This window comes from Mchenga conophoros, linkage group LG6, assembly GCF_057382185.1.
Source record: "Mchenga conophoros isolate Kocher_MC1m ecotype Shallow Benthic linkage group LG6, M_conophoros_male_GT1.1, whole genome shotgun sequence".
Taxonomy (NCBI): Eukaryota; Metazoa; Chordata; class Actinopteri; order Cichliformes; family Cichlidae; genus Mchenga; species Mchenga conophoros.
In genome coordinates, this window is record NC_140531.1 from 4,272,624 (window position 1) to 4,294,392 (window position 21,769).

The following is a 21,769-nucleotide window of genomic DNA, read 5'->3' on the forward strand; positions in this document are numbered from 1 at the left end:
TTTCCTGTTTGTGTTTTTACAGACGATGAGGACGGGATGGATGCAGCAGACAACGAGCGAAGGCCTCATTTCCCACAGTTCTCCTACTCGGCCAGTGGCCGAGAGTGAGCTCCAGCCCAGCCAGGCAGTATCGTCCCCATTTGTGGCCATTTTGAGGAAAACGCGTAGCCATTTTAGGAAAAAAAAAAACAAAAACAAAAAAACACCAGTCTCCCCTCTTTTTCTTCTTCTCTGCCTCCTTGCAGAGGGGGAGAAGTCTTTTTAGGGACTTTAAAAGAGGTTTTTGCACAGTGGGATAGACTCCAGCCGGTCTCCCCACACTAAAAAATAAGTCTCCTACATTTTCAGCGCTATTTACTGCAGAAGGCAATGTTTTTGTTATTTCTTTTTTCTTTCTGTCAGTATTAAGTTGTTGACCCAGGTTGCGTTAATATTTTTGTTTGTTGTTTCTGCCCATTTTTTGTTCTTCTTTTAACTTTTTTGCACTTGGTTTGGAAGAGCCGTTTTAGGGAACAAAAAACCAAAAATGTTGCCTTATGTGTGCAGATGTTTTGCATCATACCTACAGGGTGGTGTTTTTGTTGTTTTTGGGGATTGGGATTTTTCATCAGGGGAGAGGGTGGGTGGGTTCTGGGATGTGAAAGGTCATAAATAGTTGAGAAGAAGTGCATGGCTCATGGTTCACTCATTAAAAAACAAAAAAACAAAAAGAAAGAAAGAAAAAAAAAAACCTCTTCCTCGTACATTTGCCATGGCAGCGCACATTTCCCAAATCCATGGTGATGAAAATCACAGTGAGCCTACAGATTACAAAAAACAAACAAACAGAAAAGAGAAGTTGAAAGATGAGAATGGGTGAATCTATATCATTCCTTTCATTCGTCGCAGTAACTTCCCTCTTATTTTATTTTATTTTTGCGCTTTTTTGAAGTTACTTTGAAACAAGAAACACTAAACTGCCAGAAACTGCACAGTTCACTCAGGCGCCACAGAGCACAACCGCATTCAAACTCAGCTTAACCGCTCCAGCTTTCCACAGCCGGCAGGGGAACGAGGCCTTTCTCTGCAGCATCGCCGCTTCTTCTCCTCCTCATCATCCACCTCTCCTCTTTTTTTTTCTTCTTCTTCATTGTAGCTGTAGGACTAGAATGGAATGGATGTTTACACAGGGAAACATGGCTTCATGTATGTATGTACAGTTTGCGATTGAATGGGGGTCAAGAATATGCTGTCATAGCACACAGAAACACACACACACTTACTCTCAGATGTAGTAAACCGCAGTGTTGTCTATAATGATCATAGTGAAGTCGGCAGTTTACTCCAAACTGAGATTTGATGGTCTTTTCTTCTGTTTTTGCAAAACATGGGGACACGAGAATGCTCCACAACTTGCAGAAGCCCCAAGCCTCAGGTCACGTCTACATGCCAAGCAGTTTGCTTGCTGCACGTTGCTTTGTAGTTGGTTCTGATGCCTGTTCCTGCTTCTGGTTGCTTATTTAACCCTCTATTGCTACAGTCACACTAGTGAAAACAGTGGTTGGAGTCCAAAGCATGAACAGAATCACTGCAACTGTGTCACCTGCCATCTTCAAAGCACTTTTGGTGCATCAAGACTTTGACAATAAGATTGGAGTCAAGCAGTCAGTCTGCTGTATCCGCTCAGTTTGCAATTTAATGGGGTCAGATTTGTACTTGGATACAATGTTTTTGCACAAATTAACTGTGTTAAACAGATTTGTTCAGTTGCCTTGGGATGGCAATTTTACTTTAAAAATGACATCAGCAGCTTTGTGCATGTACAAGAACACAACCAGTTGCCAACCAGCTGAGACAAGTGTCTTGTTGCACAGAGACAGAAGAGTGGCTCTCTTTGGCACAGGCTGACTCAGAAAGCAACATGTTGTCAGTCTATTTCTAATTATCCAGCGGTTATGTGCAAGCCTTTGAAATCTGAGTGATTTCAGTCACTCTGAGTCAGACCACAGTCGTCTGACAGATTGCCTCCCACCAGGCGACCTTTGGAACTGCCTTGCGATCTAAAGAGGTCACTGCAGTCACTTGCAGTTAGTTACCAAATACAAAAGTATACACTGGACAACCACTTTTCATTTTTTGTTATTTTCCTTTTTGAATTTCAATTCAATTTTATTTATATAGCTCCAAATCACAACAGTCGCGTCAAGGCGCTTTATAAGGTATGATTCAATGCAGAGAGGTCTATTAACACATAGTGAGTGAGAAAGGTGTCTGCAAAGGAAAAACTCCATGCATCAAGTCACAAGAAGGTTTTTGACCGTTCAGACTGAGCTTCATGCAGTTCCGTCCCCATCATGTGTTAGTTATTTTGGTCACTGAACTGATTCCTGCTGGCCTCTGCTATTATGGAGGCCCCTCCAATAGCCTCCAAATAGTGAGTCCTTAACACAAGTAACCTAGCTGTTATATCCAGAAACCAAAATTGACAATCTTCTGGTATCGCCTGTTCCAATGTGTGTTCTGACATGTAGCTGAAAAAGTGTTTTGTTCATTGGAAACAGTAAGACGTGTGGATATTTTATTGTTTCTTAGCTCAGCTGCTGTTGAAAGTGATCAGAAAGCTGCCAAACTCATTCAGACAGTAAGTTTGGCAAAAAAATGATATGGATGAGAAGATAGTCCTCTGATGTGCTGTGCAGCTACAACTAAAGGCAGTAGTTGGGCAACTACAGCTTAAAGTGATGAATTTATTACAGCATTGGATAGTCAGAGTATGGCCTGGTACCCTACAGGTGGATGTTGCGATGGTTACGAGTAGCAGCAGTACTGACTTGCCAGAGTCAGTGTGGGGACTTTTGCGGCTTAAACCCACCAGCAGACGGTGTGTTTGGAGTGTAGTGAAAGTGAGGGGGCCGTGTTGGTGTTACTGACACTGCAGCTGGAGTTTGCTCGTCTGGACTAGCTCGCAGGCTTGGCTCCCACACTGGCAGTATTAGCATATGTTTAGTGAGTTCTGCCCAGAAGTGGCCTGACTGATGCATCACACTTCCTACAAGAAGTGGAACTGACTGTGGAGAATTGGGGAAAGCGATCCAATCATCCCAAATACTGTCAGCTAAACTGTCCTTGTGAAGCAGCCTTTTCACCTGTGAGCACACATCAGATCTGATTTGCTGGAGAATTCTGCCGACTTGAAAGTATTTTGTACATTTACAGATGTTTGGAAAGATTAAGAAGAAGAACTGAGGATTGGTACGTCTTTGTGTGTTAAAGTAACGACGCAGGTAGAGAAGTACGACCGAGACATATCAAGTAGTGAGTAAAAAGTGAAGGGAAAGGGTTTTGCAGCTGTGCAGGAACCTAAAAAGAAGATTGCTGTAAAGATTTTTTTTTTTTAAAGAAAAAAAAGAGAAACATTGTTTTCAGTTTAAGAGGAGAAATATTGACTCACAAACACAGATACAAAGACTGTTTTTACATGACAAATCTTAGTGAAGAAAATGTAATTTATCACACAGATGCTAAGCAGAAGTGAGGCTTCCAGCTCCAGACGCAGGGGTCCTGACCCAATTAATCTTGTCAGTATTATGAGAGAAATGTATTTACACACAGACAAATATTTAAATTGAAGTAAGAGTATCAATAATTTACTGATCATGTCAGATCACAAGAAAACTGAGCCGTGAGACACTCGTGTATGAAGACTGTGAGGACTGCGAGAAAAAAGTGGCCCCAAACTTCTTGGTGTAAATATGCAATGCCTTTTTTGTTCTTTTTGTCTTCACTTATGAGGCATAAACATTTGTTTTCTGTGTGACTGTATGTTAAGCTTGCTGATGAGAATAGTGACCGAAAAATCCAAACCACCCGCAAACGATTCAAAAACTGCTTTGAAGAAAAAAACATTTAAAAGGAAAAAATAAACACGTGTCAATGAATGGACCCTTCCACTGTTTTTTGTTTGGGTTTTGTTTGTTTTTTCAGTTTTGCGTTTGTTTGGTTTTTTTGTGATTCATGAGGATGTTTCCATGGAGACGAACCCCAACCCGCCTTTCTTATGTCACCATGGTCCCTGAAAACGATCGACTCCAGAAATGTGAGGACATCTGTAACATGGAGTCTGCACTGTACTTCTGTTCCCTTCACCTTCTTAAAAAACTATAAGAGGAGCCTTGGAGGACTGTCATTTGTTTGTTTGTTTGTTTTATTTCCTGTGTGTGTGTGCGTGTGTGCGGTGCTGGTTTCATCAGGTTTCTTCAGTCCCAATTCCTTCTCCTTCCCTCCTTTTTATACCATAGTGTTTGTTTTATTAATGTTTGTCATTCTAGACAGTGTTACCTTGTATGTTGTTAAAAAGGCACCTCTTGAAAGTCGCTGAAGAATGATGGATGCATAACTGATTTTTTTTTTTTTTTCGATCATTTGCTTGTTTGTTTTCTTACCAAAACATTAGGGCAAGAACCCAGTAGTGGACTTGCATTGCCGTGGTAGTATTTATTTTGAATTAAATTAAAAGAAATACATTTCAGGGTTTCTGCTGTTGTGACTCTTTATTTCAGGTGATTTCAGACCTTTTTCTTTATTGTTTAGATGAGATCTTGCCTTTTATGAAGAAAGAGATCTGAGAAAACTAATAAGTTCAACTTTTTTTACAAATACACTTGGATTGGATTAATATAGCAAAAAAATATTTTGGTTCTTTAACATGGAAGACAAAATAGTTTTTAAAAAAGCCAAATATTACATTTCTAATATCAAACTATCTGCTGTACAAAAACTTAATAATAAATCTCATAAATTGAAACTGCCCAGGAGCTTCTTGATGTAAAACAAAGTAAGTTTTTTTTTTTTTTGCAAAAACACCACTTGCAGTAAAGATTAGTAGATAATCTGTGGCTTCAGGTTTTTTGTCTGTGAATTACTTAAAAGAGCTAAAATATGCTGCCCCAGAAATGATGGACTCACTAAAATGAACTACGGACTCTTGATGAGTGGAATATTCTAGCTGAAAGTCTCGACTGACACATTCTGGGTCATTTGCCGAGACCAAATCTACTTAACAGTCACTGGAAACCAAAATCATCAAGTCTTTAAAATCAAAGTCAGTTTTTCATGTGCACCTTAACCTTCCTGGCGGAGTTAATAATAGAATAGAATAGAATTCAACTTTATTGTCATTGCACATGCACAGGTACAGGGCAACAAAATGCAGTTTGCATCCATCCAGAAGTGCTTTAGTGATATAGATATATTACAATATATATTAGCAATAATATAGATATGTGAGTATATTACAGAAATGGGTCTATTATGGTATGTTATAATGTACACGGTATGAAGTATGTTATGAATATGCTATAACTATAAGTATGTACAGGCTATGAACAGGATATAAATATGAAAAAAAAAACTATACAGAAATATGAGATATACAGCTATACAGAAATGGGAACTATGCAGGTTGTAAACACTTGTAGAATTAAAAATTATCGTATGATTATTTACACAGAACTATGCAGTAGTGCAGTTAAGACGCTATATAAAGTGCTAGTGGTTGTGAGTGGTGGTTCAGTCCATGTTATTATTGTGTGTTTGAGGGTACAGTTGTCCATTGTGGGTGTGTGTATGTCCAGTCCGTGTGTTAACGTGGGTCAGATGTCAGGAGGCAGAGTTCAGGAGTCTGACAGCTGTGGGGAAGAAGCTGTTCCGGTACCTGGTGGTCTTAGTCCGGAGGCTCCTGTGGCGCCTCCCAGAGGGCAGGAGGGTGAAGAGTCCATGTGATGGGTGACTGGGGTCTCTGATGATTTTCCCAGCCCTTTTCAGACACCGCTTCCTGTAGATGTCTTTTATGGCAGGAAGTGGTGCTCCGGCGATGCGCTGGGCAGTTTTCACGACCCTCTGCAACGCCTTCCGGTCCGAGGCAGAGCAGTTCCCGTACCAGACTGTTATACAGTTGGTCAGGATGCTCTCGATGGTGCAGCGATAGAAGTTCACCAGGATGTCTGAGGACAGGTGGTTCTTCCTCAGAGTCCTCAAGAAGAAGAGGCCCTGGTGAGCCTTCTTGACCAGCTTGGAGTAGTTGGTCGTCCAGATGAGATCCTCGGAGATGTGGACTGCCAGGAACTTGAAGCTGCTCACACGCTCCACAGCCGTCCCCTTAATGTGGATGGGTGGATGTGGGTCAGCATTCCTCCTGTAGTCCACGATGAGCTCCTTGGTCTTCTCGGTGTTAAGCAGCAGGTTGTTTCTGTCGCACCACTCAGCCAGACGATCCACCTCCTCCCTGTAGGCGGCCTCATCGTTGTCACTGATGAGGCCAATCACCGTGGTGTCATCTGCAAACTTAATGATGGTGTTGGAACCATCAGCAGGTCTGCAGTCGTGGGTGAAGAGGGAGTAGAGGAAAGGGCTCATCACACAGCCTTGTGGTACACCGGTGTTCATCGTGATTGTAGATGAGCAGCGGTTATCCAGCCGGACATGTTGGGGGCGGTTGGTCAGGAAGTCCAGTAACCATTTGCAGATGAGGGAACTGATACCCAGGTCTGTCAGTTTCCTGATGAGTTGTGAGGGGTGGATTGTATTGAATGCTGAACTGAAGTCTATAAACAGCATTCTGGCGTAGGTGTTGTTGTTGTCCAGGTGTGAGAGGACAGAGTGCAGTGCGATGGAGACTGCATCCTCTGTGCTCCTGTTCTGGCGGTATGCGAATTGGTGGGGGTCCAGGGTGGGGGGGAGACAGGATTTGAAGTGTGCTAGGACCAGTCGCTCTAAGCACTTAGTGATGATGGGGGTGAGTGCTACTGGGCGGTAGTCATTGAGGCTAGATGGGTTGGAGTTTTTGGGTATCGGGACGATGGAGGTGGAGTTGAAGCAGGCCGGTACCACAGCGTGGGCCAAGGACAGATTGAATATGTCTGTCAGCACTCCTGCAAGCTCTCCAGAACACGCTCTGAGAACACGCCCGGGGATGCCATCAGGACCTGCAGCCTTGTGGACATTGATCCTGCTCAGCACCGCTCCTACATCGGTGGGGGAGAGAGTCAGAGGTTGGTGGTCTGGCGTCATGTCTGCTTTGGTTGTGGTTGTGGGGTTCCCTCGCTCAAAACGAGCATAAACGTTGTTGAGCTCGTTGAGGAAGGAGACATCAGAGGATGCGGGGGAGGGTTTGGTGGTCCTGTAGTCTGACCTCTCCTTCAAGGTCAAAGTCCTAATAATGCTACACAGAGCAATTTAAAATGTTTCTTACTGCCATAGCATGCACTGACAACATAGGAGATGGAGATTCTAATTGTAACATTATTTGGACCTCTGACCTCTTCTTTAAGATCCAACTCTTTAAAAGTATGTTTTAAATTCTGCTGCCTTTGTTTGTTTCAGCAACATTTAGGAAGTGATGCAGACTGATCACCAGCATCACATCTGCATCCAAACGAACTCTCCATCAGCCACTCCAACTAAAAATATACATCTGTCATACTACCCTTATCTGATTTTTAATCCACTACTAATTTGGTAAGTCTGCTTAAAAAGAATAAAGAAAACAAAATCAATACAGAAAAAATAGAATACAATTTAATAAAATGTTTTAGGTTTAAGAGCTTTTTTAGGTTTTATAACTACATTTTACACATTAGCCTGTCTTATTTGACATTCTGCTTCAAAGGAACAAATGATAGTTTTTGATACACTTTAATTGAAAGCAAATAAGCACCAGTATGTACACAAAAATAGAAGGAGCGTGTTTTTCATCTTTACATACAAACTACTTTGTCCACTTGGCCCTGAAAAAACTCAAAACAGAACAAGGGCACTATTATTTATTAAATTACTTCAGACTCAAGATTCACAGTCGATGATGTGAAGATGAAAAATAAATCCAGACAAAGCAGACTAGCCAACCGAGAGAACTGTGTTTTCCTCTCCTCCAAGCACCGTCATGGCTTCACCACAACTGTCAGAACCCGTTTGCTGACAGTTCAGCACTGTGGTCTAACAGGAATCCAGCAGCAGATGGAACCAGTGCAGTCCAAGCCGAATCCTCTCAGAAACAGGACAAGAGCAGCGTCTGCGTGGCAGTGCAGCTTTCACTCTGGCACAGGGGGAGGCCAGTCCACATCCACAGACTGAGAAGGGAAACATCATATTCAACAAGTAGGAATTTAGGGACATAACATTTCCAGAAAAGACAGTGACAGTTATATTCTGTATGATAATAAAAAAAGCAAACATATTGAATATTTGTTTTACAGATGTGACTTTCTCCCACCTCCACATCCAGTTCCAGGATGTCTGTGTCAGTCTTCAGCAGCTGGCACAGGTTGGGAATCGTTCGGCCGAAGTCTCCGTGGACAAACTCTTTGATGTAACTGTTGGCGGAGCATTAAGGAGCTTTTTTGTCTCACTGCAGGTTTCAGATAAAATTCAGGGTAAAATATTTTATTAGCTTATCGTTTCAATTAACAACAGACTGACCGGTGCAATGTTATAATTCATCATCGCACAGATGTGCCATTTAAAGTGAGGATACGTCCCGGCCTGCGTCTTCAATCGTAGGTAGAAATGATGAGAGTCCAGGAAGCGAGTGCTCATGCTGTGGATGGCTCGCTGTCGGACAGCCAGCGCCCGTCGATGCAGAACCCTCAAAGGGGTCTTCTGGTCCAGAGTCAGATCCTGATGAGACACACAACAGTCACACTGCTGATTCTTGATGTTTGAGTGTTAAAACACTCCAATTTCAACAGGTTATGAATTAGACCAACTAGACCTTGATGTCATCAATAAAAGAGATGTCTTCTCTCTGGATGGGTTTCTGGGTCCACACGAGAGCTGTATATGACTTGGTCTTCTCCTCCTCTCCCTCCTTCATGCGACTCATAGCCTCTCTGCAATTTAACACACAGCAAACATGGACTACTTTCTTAGTCTTTCACATATGTTGGAGATGTCGCTGTACAAATGCAGAATGAGTCATTTTCTCACCTGGTAACAATCTGCAGGTCTCTCACTTTGATTTTGTCTGACGACTGGTTAATGGTCTAAGAACAAAATAAAAATGATATCAGCAGGCCTAAAGTCTTTGCATCAGTGAACGTACATTTCTGTCAGCTTAACTTTGAAACAAGCATTTTTTTAGGAGGCTGAAAAAAAAAAGGATCTGCCAATTGCCCAAAACTGCAAATTTACAAACTCTCATGTTAAAATGCTAAAATTTACACTGTGGTGCAAAACACATATTTTCCCTTTACAACCTTGTGTATGGATGGAATGTATGGATCCCAAATGCCTTTAATATCTAATCCATCTGAATTTATTATTGATTTCTATAGTTGTGTGGTGGCTAAGATTGACAGGTGTGGTAAACCCAGGTAGCTATAACTGATCTGATAGGTCTTACCACCACTGATTGATTGATTGAACCTCTGCTAGGTTTTTGCTGTGTGGTACAGCCTGTCCAACAGGTTTGCACTTCTGTTTTGGTACCTTAAGTTCCATATTTTTCCTATTACATAGTGCTAATTAAAGGGTCACATGAGCAAGCAATAATCAAGCTTGCTAGCAACAACGCTAATCCAAATAAGCTCACTTCTTGCTCCAAATCCTAACATGGCAACCTCCACAGAGTTAATGTCACCTCTTCAAAATGCCAAAACCAATACCTGATGTTAAGGTGTCCATGTCCATCTTTTATTACAGTTTATGCTCTAAAGAAAAAAGTACTATGCAATAAAGTCAGTTCCTACTTATATACAACTTTAACATATTTCAAATCAAATGCAGGGACTAACTCATTTTAACAAAATGCTAAACAACGAAAGAAAATAACTGTGTTTTAAGATGTTCTTGGCTGAAGTAAAATATTACAAATTAAAATAATTAAGGGAGAAGAGATTCCCAGGGATTGAATTCAAATATTTTCAGTCACTGCAACATTTCTCATAATGTAAAACAGGCTTAATAAGGAAACTCTTATATTGCTGCTGAGACCTTCAGTTCAGCAACTAAGTGACTGCAGAATAATGGACGGAGTGAAAGGACACATCTGTACCTCCTGGAGCTGCTTCATCTGCTCTTTGCTGAATCTGGATTTGTGAGGATTCAGCAGCTCCATCGCAAATGGACGTCCTGCCAAATCGAACCAATGAACCCGATAAAATAAACAGTTCTTCAATCTTCACAACTGACAAAATCTTAAAGTTTCAAAAATCCTACCGTTCCCAAGAGTCCTGACATCCACATCCTCTCTGCCAGATGAAGAGAAATTAAAACCTGCAACCCCGAAAACAGAGATAAAGATTTTATTCTACGGCAAGTCACGTGTCATGTGCTGAAAAAAACAAAACAGTAATAATATAAATAAACATGAATAAATGTACAATAGTTATTACACAGTTTAAAATCTGCTCACTGAAAAAGTGTCACAAAATCTCTGGTTTTAAAAGTCAAGCTGGCTCACGTTTAAAATGAACCTGCTCCCAAACTAAACCAAAACACCCCCAAAAACTGTGCTTGTCTTCATTTAAGCTGCGATTGTGGTCTCACCATCCGCTCTAAAGGCAGAGAGGATAGGCGCCGCGATCAACTCCTCCACTGAAGACTCCATCCTCCTCTCTCCATCGATCACCCAGGGAGTTTGAGGTAGGCTGCGACAGAACTTGTTGTATCTCCCTAAACATCACGAGGAGACATCATTATGCTATTTATTATGCTGTCAGTTTTAGACAACAACATTTCAAACAGATGTTCTTAATGTCCTACGTCACCTGCCACAAACACAGACACGTGCAGACACTGGACCTGAGGGCTGCAACTGCTGGTAGGCTGCGTTGGAGGACAGGGGTAGTGCCTGGAGAAAGGAAATGAAGGAATAAAAGATGTCATTTCAAAATCATTCCATAGAACTTTTTACTCGTTAAAGATGAAGAGGATCCTTACTTCAAAAATTTGGCATCGGGTATTTTTTCCAGAGCTTTGACCACCGCCATCCGAGTAAACACAGACTGCAGAGAGAAGATACAGATTCACACAGGGGCAGGGATAGCTCAGTAGGTAGAGTGGTGGCCCCGTGATCGGAAGGTCGGGGGTTCGAATCCACTAAACGGCTACCCTGAGGTACCCCCGAGCAAAGTACCGTCCCTACACGCTGCTGCCCACTGCTTCACTGAGTGAATGGGTTAAATGCAGAGAGGAATTTCCCCACAGGGATCAATAAAGTATACATTATTACTGAACTTTCAATTAAATTATGAAGACAAACTAGTCGTCCTGATTATTTTGAAGGATAAACTCTGCTTCCTCACCTGTTTGTTCTTGGTGGGCTTGAAGCAGTCAGGACATGTTGCAGCTCTGTAAAAAGGACATTGTTTAACCCATAAATCTTTTACATTTCAAAACTCAGAGCACATCTTGTTCCTGTTTTAATCTAAAATCAGTTTAGCTTTTGAAATTCAGGGAATTTGTGAATCCTTCTAATGGATTTTTCTAAATTAAATGGATATGTCTTAATTATTACTGGTCATTTTTTATGTTAGCAATTCAGAAATATTTCCTTTCCCCTCCAACTTCATGTTCTTCACCAAGAGCTGTTTCAGAAATTTCATGTGATCTTGAAGAGTTCAGGACTCACAGGAAGTGGCAGTCAGCGTCTGTCTCTGGATGAGTGAACTCCACGCTGACCTCAAACGGGCTGACCTTGGTAACCACAGCAATGCCCCCCAGCTCCTTGGTAACCATGCCCTGCATGATCCACTTGAAGGCCTCCTTGACCTGGATGACATCGTCCTTGTCGAGCACTAAGCCCTTTTCTCTGAAAATATTAAATTAAACATCTGATTCCTTGTGACTCTTGACTGTACATCGACTGATGTTCAAAACGTAGGTGACAAATACTTTACCTCACTTCCTTCTTCACGTAGAGCCAACAGGAGTGCTGCAGTATTTTAAAAGAAATTGTCATAAACAGTGCGCAGATATTTTACATAAGCAATAAATACAAATGAACATCCAGTGAAAATATTACAGATATGTATGAATGCCTGGAAATGAACTTATAACGTGAAAAACTGTGAAGTACCAAATGGACGATATTGCGAGTACCAAGACATCCATCTCAATTACCCAAAACTCAAAGGACACAGAAAAAAAATCCACAAAAACCACAAAGGTTAGAATGTTGACATCAAAAATGCCTTAAGTAATGGTTGTTTCAAATTAACTTGTGCTGGGAAGTCAACACTGTCACATTTCTTCACCTCGTCTCCTACGTCAATCACACATCAATGATCTCACCCATTCTGCCTATTTCCATCTATGCAAAATTAACCCCTTTCTATCAATCCTTGTTCATAGTCTTGTTACCTTCTGCACTGACTGTTGTAATTATCTCTACAATGGTCTCCCTCCAAAATCCCTCCATAAGCTTCAACTGGTTTAAAACTGCTGCCTGCATTATTACCAGAACCCCTCCTACCAGCACTCCTGTCCTTCAGGAACGTCGCTGGCTCCCTGTGACGTTCCAAATAGTATTCAAGCTTCTTCTGTTCACCTTCAAGGCCCTTCATAACATTGCTTACCTTTCTGACCTATTAAGCACTACCTCTTTTGCCCACTCACTTTGATCTTCCTCTGCACTTGCTGTGCCTTCTTTCCGCCTCAGCACCATGGGAAGCAGAGCCTTCATCTGCTCTGGTCCCAGCCTGTGGAACTCTCTACCCCGAATATAAGAAACACTGATTCTCTGTTCAAGTTTGCTTATTCACTGTGAACTTATTGTGTATTTTATATTGTTCTTAGTTCTATTATGTGTTTTTACTCTACTGTTAAGTGTCTTTGGGTGTCTTGAACGGCGCATTTAAATAAAATGTGTTATCATCATTATCATTATTATTACTACTACACCTAACCCTCAGCCTAACTCTAACCATAACCTAATTGTAACCCTGACACTAAAACCACATTTTAAGTCTAAAAAAATGTCTTCAAACTCGTGGCGACGAGCATTTTATCCTCATAATTGACTTTTGGTCCCCACAAGTATAGTACCATTCCAATTTTTGGTCCTCACAAAATATGTAAGCATGGTTCATACACACACACACAACCATACTGACCTCGCGGACACAGAGCTGAGCGGGCAGAGACACAGACAGCACCAGTGTGTCAAACTCGTAGTTTCCAGCCTTCACTGCCTCTGCTATCTGTGAACACACACCAGAAACAGCAGTTTAACACTGACGGCAGTGTAAATGGAAACAGTGAATACTGTCGAGCGCACACACCTTTATCGCCTGGGTTGTACCACATAGTCCCTGCAGGATTCCCAAACACACCACACATACACGTGAGTCCCCATCCTTTGATTTGACCACAGCGGCTGCCTCTTCTTCTGACTGAACATCAGTTATACTGGTCTCCAGTTTTGCTCTTTTATTGGGAGGGTCTTCAGATGTTTCTGATTCTGCAGCATCTTTGGACTTGTAATCATCTCTGGAGTCTAGAGCTACTGAATCTTGACATTTATCATTTTCTGTATCATTGATGAAAATTTGAAGTTCTTTAAGTGTTTCCTGTGTCAGGTCGAAGAAAATGCAATTAGAACTTTCATGTATTTTGACATATTTACTAATGCAACTGACGAAATCTGTAGAATACGACAACGAGAGCATACATTCCCCAAACAAGAAGATAAGTATTCACAATCTTTTCTTCCTTGTAACTCTCTGCATAAGCCACGATACAAACAAACCAACAAATAATTTCTAAACAAGATGACGATTAAAGAATATAGCAGGTATAAAAGCGGCGTCTGCAGCATGAGCCTCACCTCTGGTTGCTTCCGGTAGGCCGCCTGCACACTCACGCAGCAGAATCTGAGGACACAGCGAGCGCAGCAGCCAGCTGACAGCAACTTCTGGATGATTGGTTTATCCTTCTCCTTCAGGGGCAGCATGACTGCAGAGTGCAAAAGGAGAACCATGAACATTTCGGCATGATAAATGGCTATTCTGTCTTAAAATGTTGCAGATGTTAACTGCCTTTTGTAAATACTGTGTGTTATTTATTACAAGTCCCAAAAAGTTGATTGTGTTCACCTGGACGCAGCGTTTTGAGTGGCAGAAATATTTCATTACTCATCCAAGTGACTTCTGCAGTCTCAGCTGACTGCAGGTTTCCCAACCTTATAAACAGTGCATTTGCACAATGACTGAAAACTGCATGAACAATGGGCTGGGAGCTCAGTTCCTTGATCATTATTTATGCAAACTGTCATAACCATTGATCAACAACCACTGATCAAAGACCATGAGTACCATCACAGAGAGTTGGGGAATGGCTGCAATCACAGCATTGTAAGATGGTGACAGATGTACCCTTATTCCCCCTCCTCTATTCAGAGATGGTCTTTCCCTTTTCACGTAAATGGCCTCCTTGACTCCGCGCTCAAACCAGCGTTCCTCCCTGTGTACATCCAGAGTGTCCACTGGCCTGTAGGTGTAAATAGACTGCAGAGTCCTGGCCTGACGAGGTGGCTTTTCTGTGTTGTGCCATCCTCTTAGCCAGAGGTTGTTTGGTTTCCCCGATGTATAAATCACAGGAATCCTCCTGGCACTTAACAGCGTACACTATGTTACTCTGTTTGTGTCGGGGGACACGATCCTTGGGGTGGACCAATTTTTGGCGTTGTGTGATTTGGGGTTTAAAAGCCACAGAGATGCAGTGCTGAGAAAAAAATGCATCTCAGCTGTTAGAATAGAATGATCCTTTAATTGTTGCACAAGGGGAAATTTGGGCCGTTCCGATACGCCCTGACACATAAGGGATCACTAAGGGTTTTTGCTTAGGCAACAGTTGTCCTTCTCTCCTGGATCAGCTGGAGCTTTCTTTGGGTGCCATCGCAGCTTTGACAAATGTCCAGCTGGGATAACCACATTTACTCAGGGTCTTCTTGATATGATGTTCTTCTGTTTCTCCCACTGAAAACGTTACGTCCAGATGAACAGAATCAACTTTTGGGATTTACTCACCTGGATGATTGAGCATGTGTCAAGATATTTATTATAAGGTGTATTAAAAAAAGAAAGAAAGACAGAAAAAACTGCATGAAAAACCACATGAAAATAATCTTATTTAATAAGCATGCATATATCTAACTGTGGTTAAAACACCATCCATCCAGGCTGGAGCCATCTGAGCTACCATAGGGCGAGAGGCTGGTACACTCTGGACAGGTCACCAGCCTGATGCAGGTTTAACAGAGACACAGACAACCATTAACACCCCACATTCACACCTACAGCTGGATGTCTGTGGACTGTGGGGAAAAAGCTGGAGTACCCAGAGAGAAGCCACGCAAACAAGGGGAGAACATCGAAACTCCTGGTTATGGTTAAAACACACAGTTTCCAGTTAGATAATAAACTGATTCATTTTACTTTTACTGTAAGTACTATGAGGTTTTTTTCTCACCATTTGGACATTTTCACATTTTGTTTTAGAGAAGTATTTTGTCTGGCATATTTTGAAACACAAAAAGGCAACACAGCTTTTGCTCCAGGAAGTGGGAGAACAGCTGTCTGTCACTGCATCAACAGGCTTACAGTGCAGATCTGTGACTGTTGTTCAGCCTGTAGAGAGCCATTACACAGCTGTTCTCAGACCTAGTGCTCCAAATATTTGTGCAGTCATGTTCCTGTTTGTTATACGTATGTTTGTCAGAGATAGTGTTAAAAAAACAGAAGAAAAAAAAAAGAAAAAAGACACATTAAAGGCCCCCCCTCCCCCAAATCTCAGAGAGAGCACGTGTGAGCGTCTGAACAGATACTCAAACCAGCAGTTTCCATCTCACCAGATCCCACAGCAAATATGTTTAAGGAAGCGTTAACATCTTCCCAGAGTGCACTGATCCTAGCTTTCTAACGTGCTGCCCAAAACTCTTGAGCTACTCCTAAATATCTGTATATTTTGTACCCAAGGCGCAAGAACGTCTTGTAATTTTTAAAATGATCTCGAAAAATAGTTATTCAGTTATTTTCTGAAAGGCTTTCAAGGTGTTTCTTTGGGCAGTGGCTGCTTTTTCTCGCATTTTTAGTCCAGCCTTTGAACCTAACCATGTTCATACAATGTTTATTTGCTAAGCTACTTAACACGGATCTATTAAATATTCCCAACTCAACGGGTGAACCAGTGCTATGTCTACACATAACAAACAACAAAACAAAAAATCTAAACCAACAATAAAAAGTTTTACATCTTAAAATAACCATAAACTATTAATTATAAGAATTTTGTGCCATCGGAAGACTGAGATTGTGTAAAAAAAACAAAAAAAACGACTGTTGCAGCTAATCATCTTAAACACGCCTATGCAATCCAACAACTGCAGCTCCAGCACGGCTCACTTCAATTTTCTGATACTCTAAGCTAGCTAACAAGTTTTAATAATCTACAGACAATCTACACAACCTCTTATGGGTGACAGCAGAATTAAACTTACCTGACAGAACAGTGTTTTTTATGAACAGTGATGATCAGTTATTCGTAAGGCACGTTCGTCAATAGAGGGTCCCTTTCCTGTAGTCTGAGCCCTTCCAGACAAAACTAATCAAAAGAGGAGAAGCTTCAGGATAAAATTTTGCCTCTCGCAACAAGACGAGGGCTAAACTTAAGTTCATAGGTGATAGCAAATGCTATTGATATCACATGGATAAAAATGTTGTTTTAATAAATTACAGTAAACCCTAATCAATAACTTCTGGGTTCTCTATACTCAATCTTTACTGTCTGCAAACGTCATCTCCAAGCGCCGGGTAATTTGACAGCCGGGTCCTTCCTTCTGCTGCAGCACCCGGCGATCTGGAAGCTTCTAACTAGGGTGCTGGTATCGGCTCCTTAATCTGAGTCCATCCGAAGCCGAACTGTGGTGTTTCAGCGCCGGAGTTCACTAGTCTGACTCTGAAGACTCCCCTAAACATTTCCCATCGATTATAAAGTCAAGATGCCTGAAGCGATGGCAGCACCGAAGCTTTCCAACGGAGGCAAAAACAAAGGAGGGGCGTATGTGGACCGCGACAAACCGGCGCAGATTCGCTATAGTAACATTTCTGCCGCCAAAGGTATTTTGATATAATCATAGTTAATCAAGCAGCTAATATGGGATTCAGGGTTTGTACAGCAACCTGCTCTGCTTGTTTGCTGGGCACCGTTATTCCTGGTCCTATAGACGGTACCTTCCGCCTAGTCCAAATCTCATTCATTATAGTTGACGGCGTTTCTTTGCTATATAAATACAATACAGCGGCCATAACAGATAATGGTCAGTTAATAGTTTACAAGAATCCAACATCTTTATCTAATGTTGAATAAACCATTATGGGTGCTTGTATTACTTTTTCCAGATTAGTTAAAAGAAGCAAATTAATACATGAATAATAATATAATAATTTGAGGGTTTAATTAAAAAACAAAAAAAGAGCACTACTGAGCACTTGCTACAGGATGCTAATGATTCAGCACAATCTCTTCATTGTTGGGTTGTAATGCTGCTGAGCTGTCAGCTGAACTAGATTACCAGTAAGATCCCTTTGATTTTAATAGGTAATGTACAACATAGAGGTTCCTGCTATATCAATGATATTGATACTGAAATATTTTCATTAGTTCATAAACATGAATATGCTGTGCTTACCAAGAAGAAGCTTGGATATTAGTCCTCACTTCTGTTTTTTAAAATGCAAGACAAGATGAGTGGAATTTGCTTGACTTGGTTATTACCTGTGTTCTCATCCATCCCTTTGTTGTTTGTTAGCTGTTGCAGATGCCATCAGAACAAGCCTGGGCCCCAAAGGCATGGACAAGATGGTCAGTGAACAGATTTGATGGCTTTACCCAGGCCCCTCATCACACCTGTATCTAAACGATGGCTGTTGTTTTTGGTTTCAGATCCAGGATGAGAAGGGTGATGTAACCATTACCAATGATGGGGCCACCATCCTGAAGCAGATGCAGGTGCTCCACCCTGCTGCTAAAATGGTACGTTACAGCAGCCTGCACAGAAGCTTTGCAACTAAAACGGACCTATGAGTGCTCCCTTTCTAAGTATAATTTTAAGCTTCGTTAAACACCAAACACTGTTGTTAATTCGGCGATTAACTCATATGGCCTGAACCAAATGTGTTTCAGCTGGTGGAACTGTCCAAAGCCCAAGACATTGAGGCTGGTGATGGCACCACCTCTGTGGTGGTGATAGCTGGAGCGCTGCTGGATGCCTGCTCCAAGCTGCTGCAGAAAGGTGAGTGCTTTAGGGGATTGAAAAATCGAAAAAGTGATGCTACAGCTTAATTTTTTTTCTCTTTTTTTAAGAGTAATAGTAGAATTATTTCTGTCTTTTTTGTATCTTGTAGTTTGTTTTTATGCGCATTTTGAATTCACGCACTGGACATGTTGACTCCCTTTACTTTGCAAGGCTTATTTTGCACAGCAGATGAACTTAAGATGGCGCTAAAGCCCAATACAAGATAAATAAGGATCGTTTTGAGCTGTGTATCTGGAAAAGTTGAAGAATAACAACATGAACCTTTAATTGAGCACAATTGAGCCCGTTTAATTACTTGTCTCACCTGCCAGGTATCCACCCCACCATCATTTCGGAGTCGTTCCAAAAGGCAGTCGATAAGGGCGTGGAGGTGCTAACGGGCATGAGCCAGCCAGTGCAGCTGAGTGACCGTGAGACGCTGCTCAACAGTGCCACCACGTCACTGTGCTCCAAGGTGGTGTCACAGTATTCAAACCTGCTGGCACCCATGAGTGTGGATGCTGTTATGCGAGTCATTGACCCAGCCACAGCCACTGGTGTCGACCTACAGGACATCAAAATCATCAAGAAGCTTGGGTGAGTGTTTTTGTTTGTTTGTTTTTCTACTCTTATTTAAGCACTTTCTTCTGATTTTTGCTAGGCTTAATCACGTGTGTGTTGTGTGTTTAGAGGCACCATTGATGACTGTGAGCTGGTAGACGGCCTTGTGCTGACCCAGAGAGTTGCCAACACTGGTGTGACCCGAGTGGAAAAGGCCAAAATTGGCCTTATTCAGTTCTGTCTGTCCCCTCCCAAGACTGATGTGAGTCGCTTGATGAATATCTGCTGACAAGAAAACCCTTTCTGCCTTATTTTTTATGCTCAGCTTCAGATTGTAACAGTGAACTGCTGCTACAGTTTTGACTGCTTCAACTGCTATCGTTGCTCCTTTTCCAGTCATACAGAAGAGAAGACATTGTTTTCAGTAGATAGAAAACACTGTCAGTGCTGTTCTTGTGAACCATTATGTATTCCTTCAGGAAAAGCCTTCTTTTTCTGACCTTCTGTTGGGTTTTTGTGGGGCATGTAGATGGACAACCAGATCGTGGTGTCAGACTACGCCCAAATGGACCGCGTGTTGCGGGAGGAGCGTGCTTACATCCTCAACTTGGTAAAACAGATTAAGAAGGCTGGCTGCAACGTGCTGCTCATCCAGAAATCCATCCTCAGGTATGCAGGGAGCGAAGGACACGAGAAAAACACACTCTGCTATGCATTTCAGTCTTCTTCTGATACACGAAACATCTGTCACACTAACAACTAACTGTCATGTAACAGAGATGCTCTTAGTGACCTCGCCCTGCACTTCCTCAACAAAATGAAGATCATGGTGGTGAAGGAGATTGAGAGAGAGGATATCGAGTTCATTTGCAAGGTTAGTATTGTCAAATGAACCACGGCTTCTCTGTTTTTCACACAGTATTTAATGGACATATATAGATCTACATCACATTTGGCAGCACTTTATACTTTTTAAAATTTTATAGGAAACTAATCATCAGTTAACAAGATTTGTACACTTTTAACTTGTGAGCAAGTATTTAGTTTTGACAACTGTGTTTAGCATTGCACACCATTTAACTGAAGCCCCCACCCCTTCTTTAGACTATTGGCACCAAGCCCATCGCCCACATCGACCACTTCACTCCAGAGATGCTTGGCACTGCAGAGCTAGCAGAGGAAGTCAATCTGGATGGGTCCGGCAAACTAGTCAAGGTACAGTTGAGTCTTTGCTCAGAGAAACTCAGTTGATTTTTTTGAGTTAAAGGACACAGAATGTTTCACTTGCAGCTGAGGAAAAAATGAGCTGAAACAACTCTGTGCCTCGCTTGCCACTTTTTGCAGATCACAGGCTGCACGAGCCCTGGGAAGACGGTGAGCATTGTGGTGCGCGGCTCCAACAAGCTTGTGATTGAGGAGGCAGAGCGCTCCATCCATGATGCTCTGTGTGTCATCCGCTGCCTGGTCAAGAAGAGGTCAGTCAGTTATTTCTGAAGAGTAAATTTCATTGTTAAAAAAATTCTTAACGAACCTGAAAACATACCCCTCCATGCTGGCTCACATGGCAAAGTTGGACTGTTCAAGAACACCTTTAGATACAGTTACAGGTACGATTGCCCTCTGACAAAGGCGCTTTTGCACTGACGCATCCTGCAGGAGCGTAACAAACAGAGGAACAGTATTTAGGAAAGCTCGCCATTATTTTCGCAATGGGTTGCTTCAGCAACTTTGATGGAGAGCATTCAAACAGATGTATTCTTTTTTTGAAAATGTCTTTTTGGTTGTTATTATTTTATTTTGATCCTAATTTCTCTCAGTAATAGGATCAGTTCCAATGGCTTTTGCATTTTTGCCTTCTCTGTCTCTCAGGGCTCTCATTGCTGGAGGTGGTGCTCCAGAGATTGAGCTGGCTGTGCGTCTGGCAGAGTACTCACGCACACTGGCTGGCATGGAGGCCTATTGTGTGCAGGCATACGCTGATGCCCTGGAGGTGATCCCATCGACGCTTGCCGAGAATGCTGGCCTGAACCCCATCTCCACTGTGACGGAGCTCCGTAACAGACACGCACAGGGAGACAAGATGGCTGGCATCAACGTTCGCAAGGTTGATCTTTTAATTTATTAATTTATTTTTTAAAGTTAGCATAGCCTGACTTTGTGGAGAAGGTACTGCTAACAGAAGTAGATATTTAAGCTACTTATCCAATAAAAATGTTCTCTAGTTGCTCTCCAATAAAACTATTGTCTTGTTTGTTTGTTTTTTGTGGGGTTTTGTTTTGTTTTTTAGTGCATTAATTTTCTTTTTCCTGTTGAATGTCAGTGTAAAATGAATTTTGAAATGTGAACAGTTAGACACAAAAGACACACACCAAACAATTTGTTGTATGTGCAACAGGGAGGGATCTCCAACATCCTTGAGGAGCTGGTGGTGCAGCCTTTACTGGTCTCCATCAGTGCACTGACACTGGCCACTGAGACGGTCCGTAGCATCCTGAAGATTGATGATGTGGTAAGACTTAATCTTTTTTTTTTTTTTTTAAACATTTAAAGTGAAATTATTTTAAGATAATTTCTTGTATACTACCTTTGGCTTTTTGCAAAATCTGAGTTTATTAGATTACAGTTCAAACCAGTGGAAATGTGTTTTCTTGTTGCAGGTGAACACCCGATAGGTCTGTCCATTGAGTTTTGTCACCAAGCCTGCTCACACTGCAAGGGATCAGAGGACTCTGTTAACACCATTCTGTTCAGATTTCCACTGTAGTTGTTACGTTGCATAATTTAATAAAAAAAAAAACAACTTGGTTTTTTTTTTGTTGACATTCATTCCCTGTCTGTGTGATTATATCTTTTAAAGCAAGTTGAACCTTTACATCTTGGCCTTTTGTCTTGTTTCTGTTAATCTGTATAATCAGAGCATGCAAGATACCTGTCATATGT

The 21,769-nt window shown here is 41.7% G+C and overlaps 3 protein-coding genes across 7 annotated transcripts in view; 2 read left to right on the top strand and 1 right to left on the bottom strand.

The window, feature by feature from the left end:
- akt3b (v-akt murine thymoma viral oncogene homolog 3b) overlaps nucleotides 1-609 on the top strand; it is a 37,012-nt gene extending 36,403 nt beyond the window's left edge. The window contains exon 14 of the mRNA XM_085275891.1: nucleotides 23-609. Within this exon, the coding sequence (XP_085132017.1) occupies nucleotides 23-108 (86 nt within the window). The 3' untranslated portion in view covers nucleotides 109-609. The remainder of the gene's footprint in view (nucleotides 1-22) is intronic.
- A 6,967-nt stretch (nucleotides 610-7,576) lies between these two features.
- On the bottom strand, nucleotides 7,577-17,935 carry pus10 (pseudouridine synthase 10). Of its 5 annotated transcripts, none has more exons than XM_085275885.1 (18): nucleotides 17,749-17,927; nucleotides 16,472-16,575; nucleotides 13,802-13,929; nucleotides 13,257-13,544; nucleotides 13,089-13,175; nucleotides 11,874-11,908; nucleotides 11,606-11,785; nucleotides 11,280-11,325; nucleotides 10,915-10,979; nucleotides 10,743-10,825; nucleotides 10,522-10,647; nucleotides 10,192-10,248; nucleotides 10,028-10,104; nucleotides 8,962-9,017; nucleotides 8,747-8,864; nucleotides 8,510-8,652; nucleotides 8,249-8,348; nucleotides 7,583-8,105 (listed from the first exon to the last, which is right to left on the bottom strand). In XM_085275885.1, exons 3-18 carry the CDS (start codon nucleotides 13,925-13,927, stop codon nucleotides 8,067-8,069), a joined length of 1,626 nt encoding a protein of 541 aa, XP_085132011.1. In that variant the 5' UTR covers nucleotides 13,928-13,929; nucleotides 16,472-16,575; nucleotides 17,749-17,927; the 3' UTR covers nucleotides 7,583-8,066. The 5 variants fall into 5 exon arrangements, with proteins under 5 accessions (XP_085132008.1, XP_085132007.1, XP_085132011.1 ...); XM_085275884.1 differs by lacking the exon at nucleotides 17,749-17,927 and adding an exon at nucleotides 16,756-16,892; XM_085275882.1 differs by lacking the exon at nucleotides 16,472-16,575 and having other exon boundaries at nucleotides 7,577-8,105; nucleotides 8,455-8,652; nucleotides 17,749-17,935.
- cct4 (chaperonin containing TCP1, subunit 4 (delta)) lies at nucleotides 16,957-21,655 on the top strand. Its single transcript, XM_085275886.1, has 13 exons — nucleotides 16,957-17,090; nucleotides 17,783-17,835; nucleotides 17,917-18,006; nucleotides 18,157-18,265; nucleotides 18,601-18,865; nucleotides 18,959-19,091; nucleotides 19,359-19,498; nucleotides 19,607-19,703; nucleotides 19,934-20,044; nucleotides 20,174-20,304; nucleotides 20,699-20,933; nucleotides 21,225-21,338; nucleotides 21,487-21,655. Exons 1-13 carry the CDS (start codon nucleotides 16,973-16,975, stop codon nucleotides 21,499-21,501), a joined length of 1,611 nt encoding a protein of 536 aa, XP_085132012.1. The 5' UTR covers nucleotides 16,957-16,972; the 3' UTR covers nucleotides 21,502-21,655.
- Nucleotides 21,656-21,769: the final 114 nt, after the last annotated feature.

What these genes read in the sequence shown, in the direction of transcription:
- pus10 (XM_085275881.1), bottom strand. An exon ending in CCCGATGCCAAATTTTTGAA is followed by an intron (nt 10,826 to 10,914) that starts GTAAGGATCCTC and finishes TCCTTTCTCCAG; the next exon opens with GCACTACCCCTGTCCTCCAA. An exon ending in CTCTGCCTTTAGAGCGGATG is followed by an intron (nt 10,249 to 10,521) that starts GTGAGACCACAA and finishes TCGGGGTTGCAG; the next exon opens with GTTTTAATTTCTCTTCATCT.
- cct4 (XM_085275886.1), top strand. Translation starts at nt 16,973, where the DNA reads ATGCCTGAAGCGATGGCAGCACCGAAGCTTTCCAACGGAGGCAAAAAC. An exon ending in ATCCAGAAATCCATCCTCAG is followed by an intron (nt 19,499 to 19,606) that starts GTATGCAGGGAG and finishes GTCATGTAACAG; the next exon opens with AGATGCTCTTAGTGACCTCG. An exon ending in CTGGCATCAACGTTCGCAAG is followed by an intron (nt 20,934 to 21,224) that starts GTTGATCTTTTA and finishes TATGTGCAACAG; the next exon opens with GGAGGGATCTCCAACATCCT.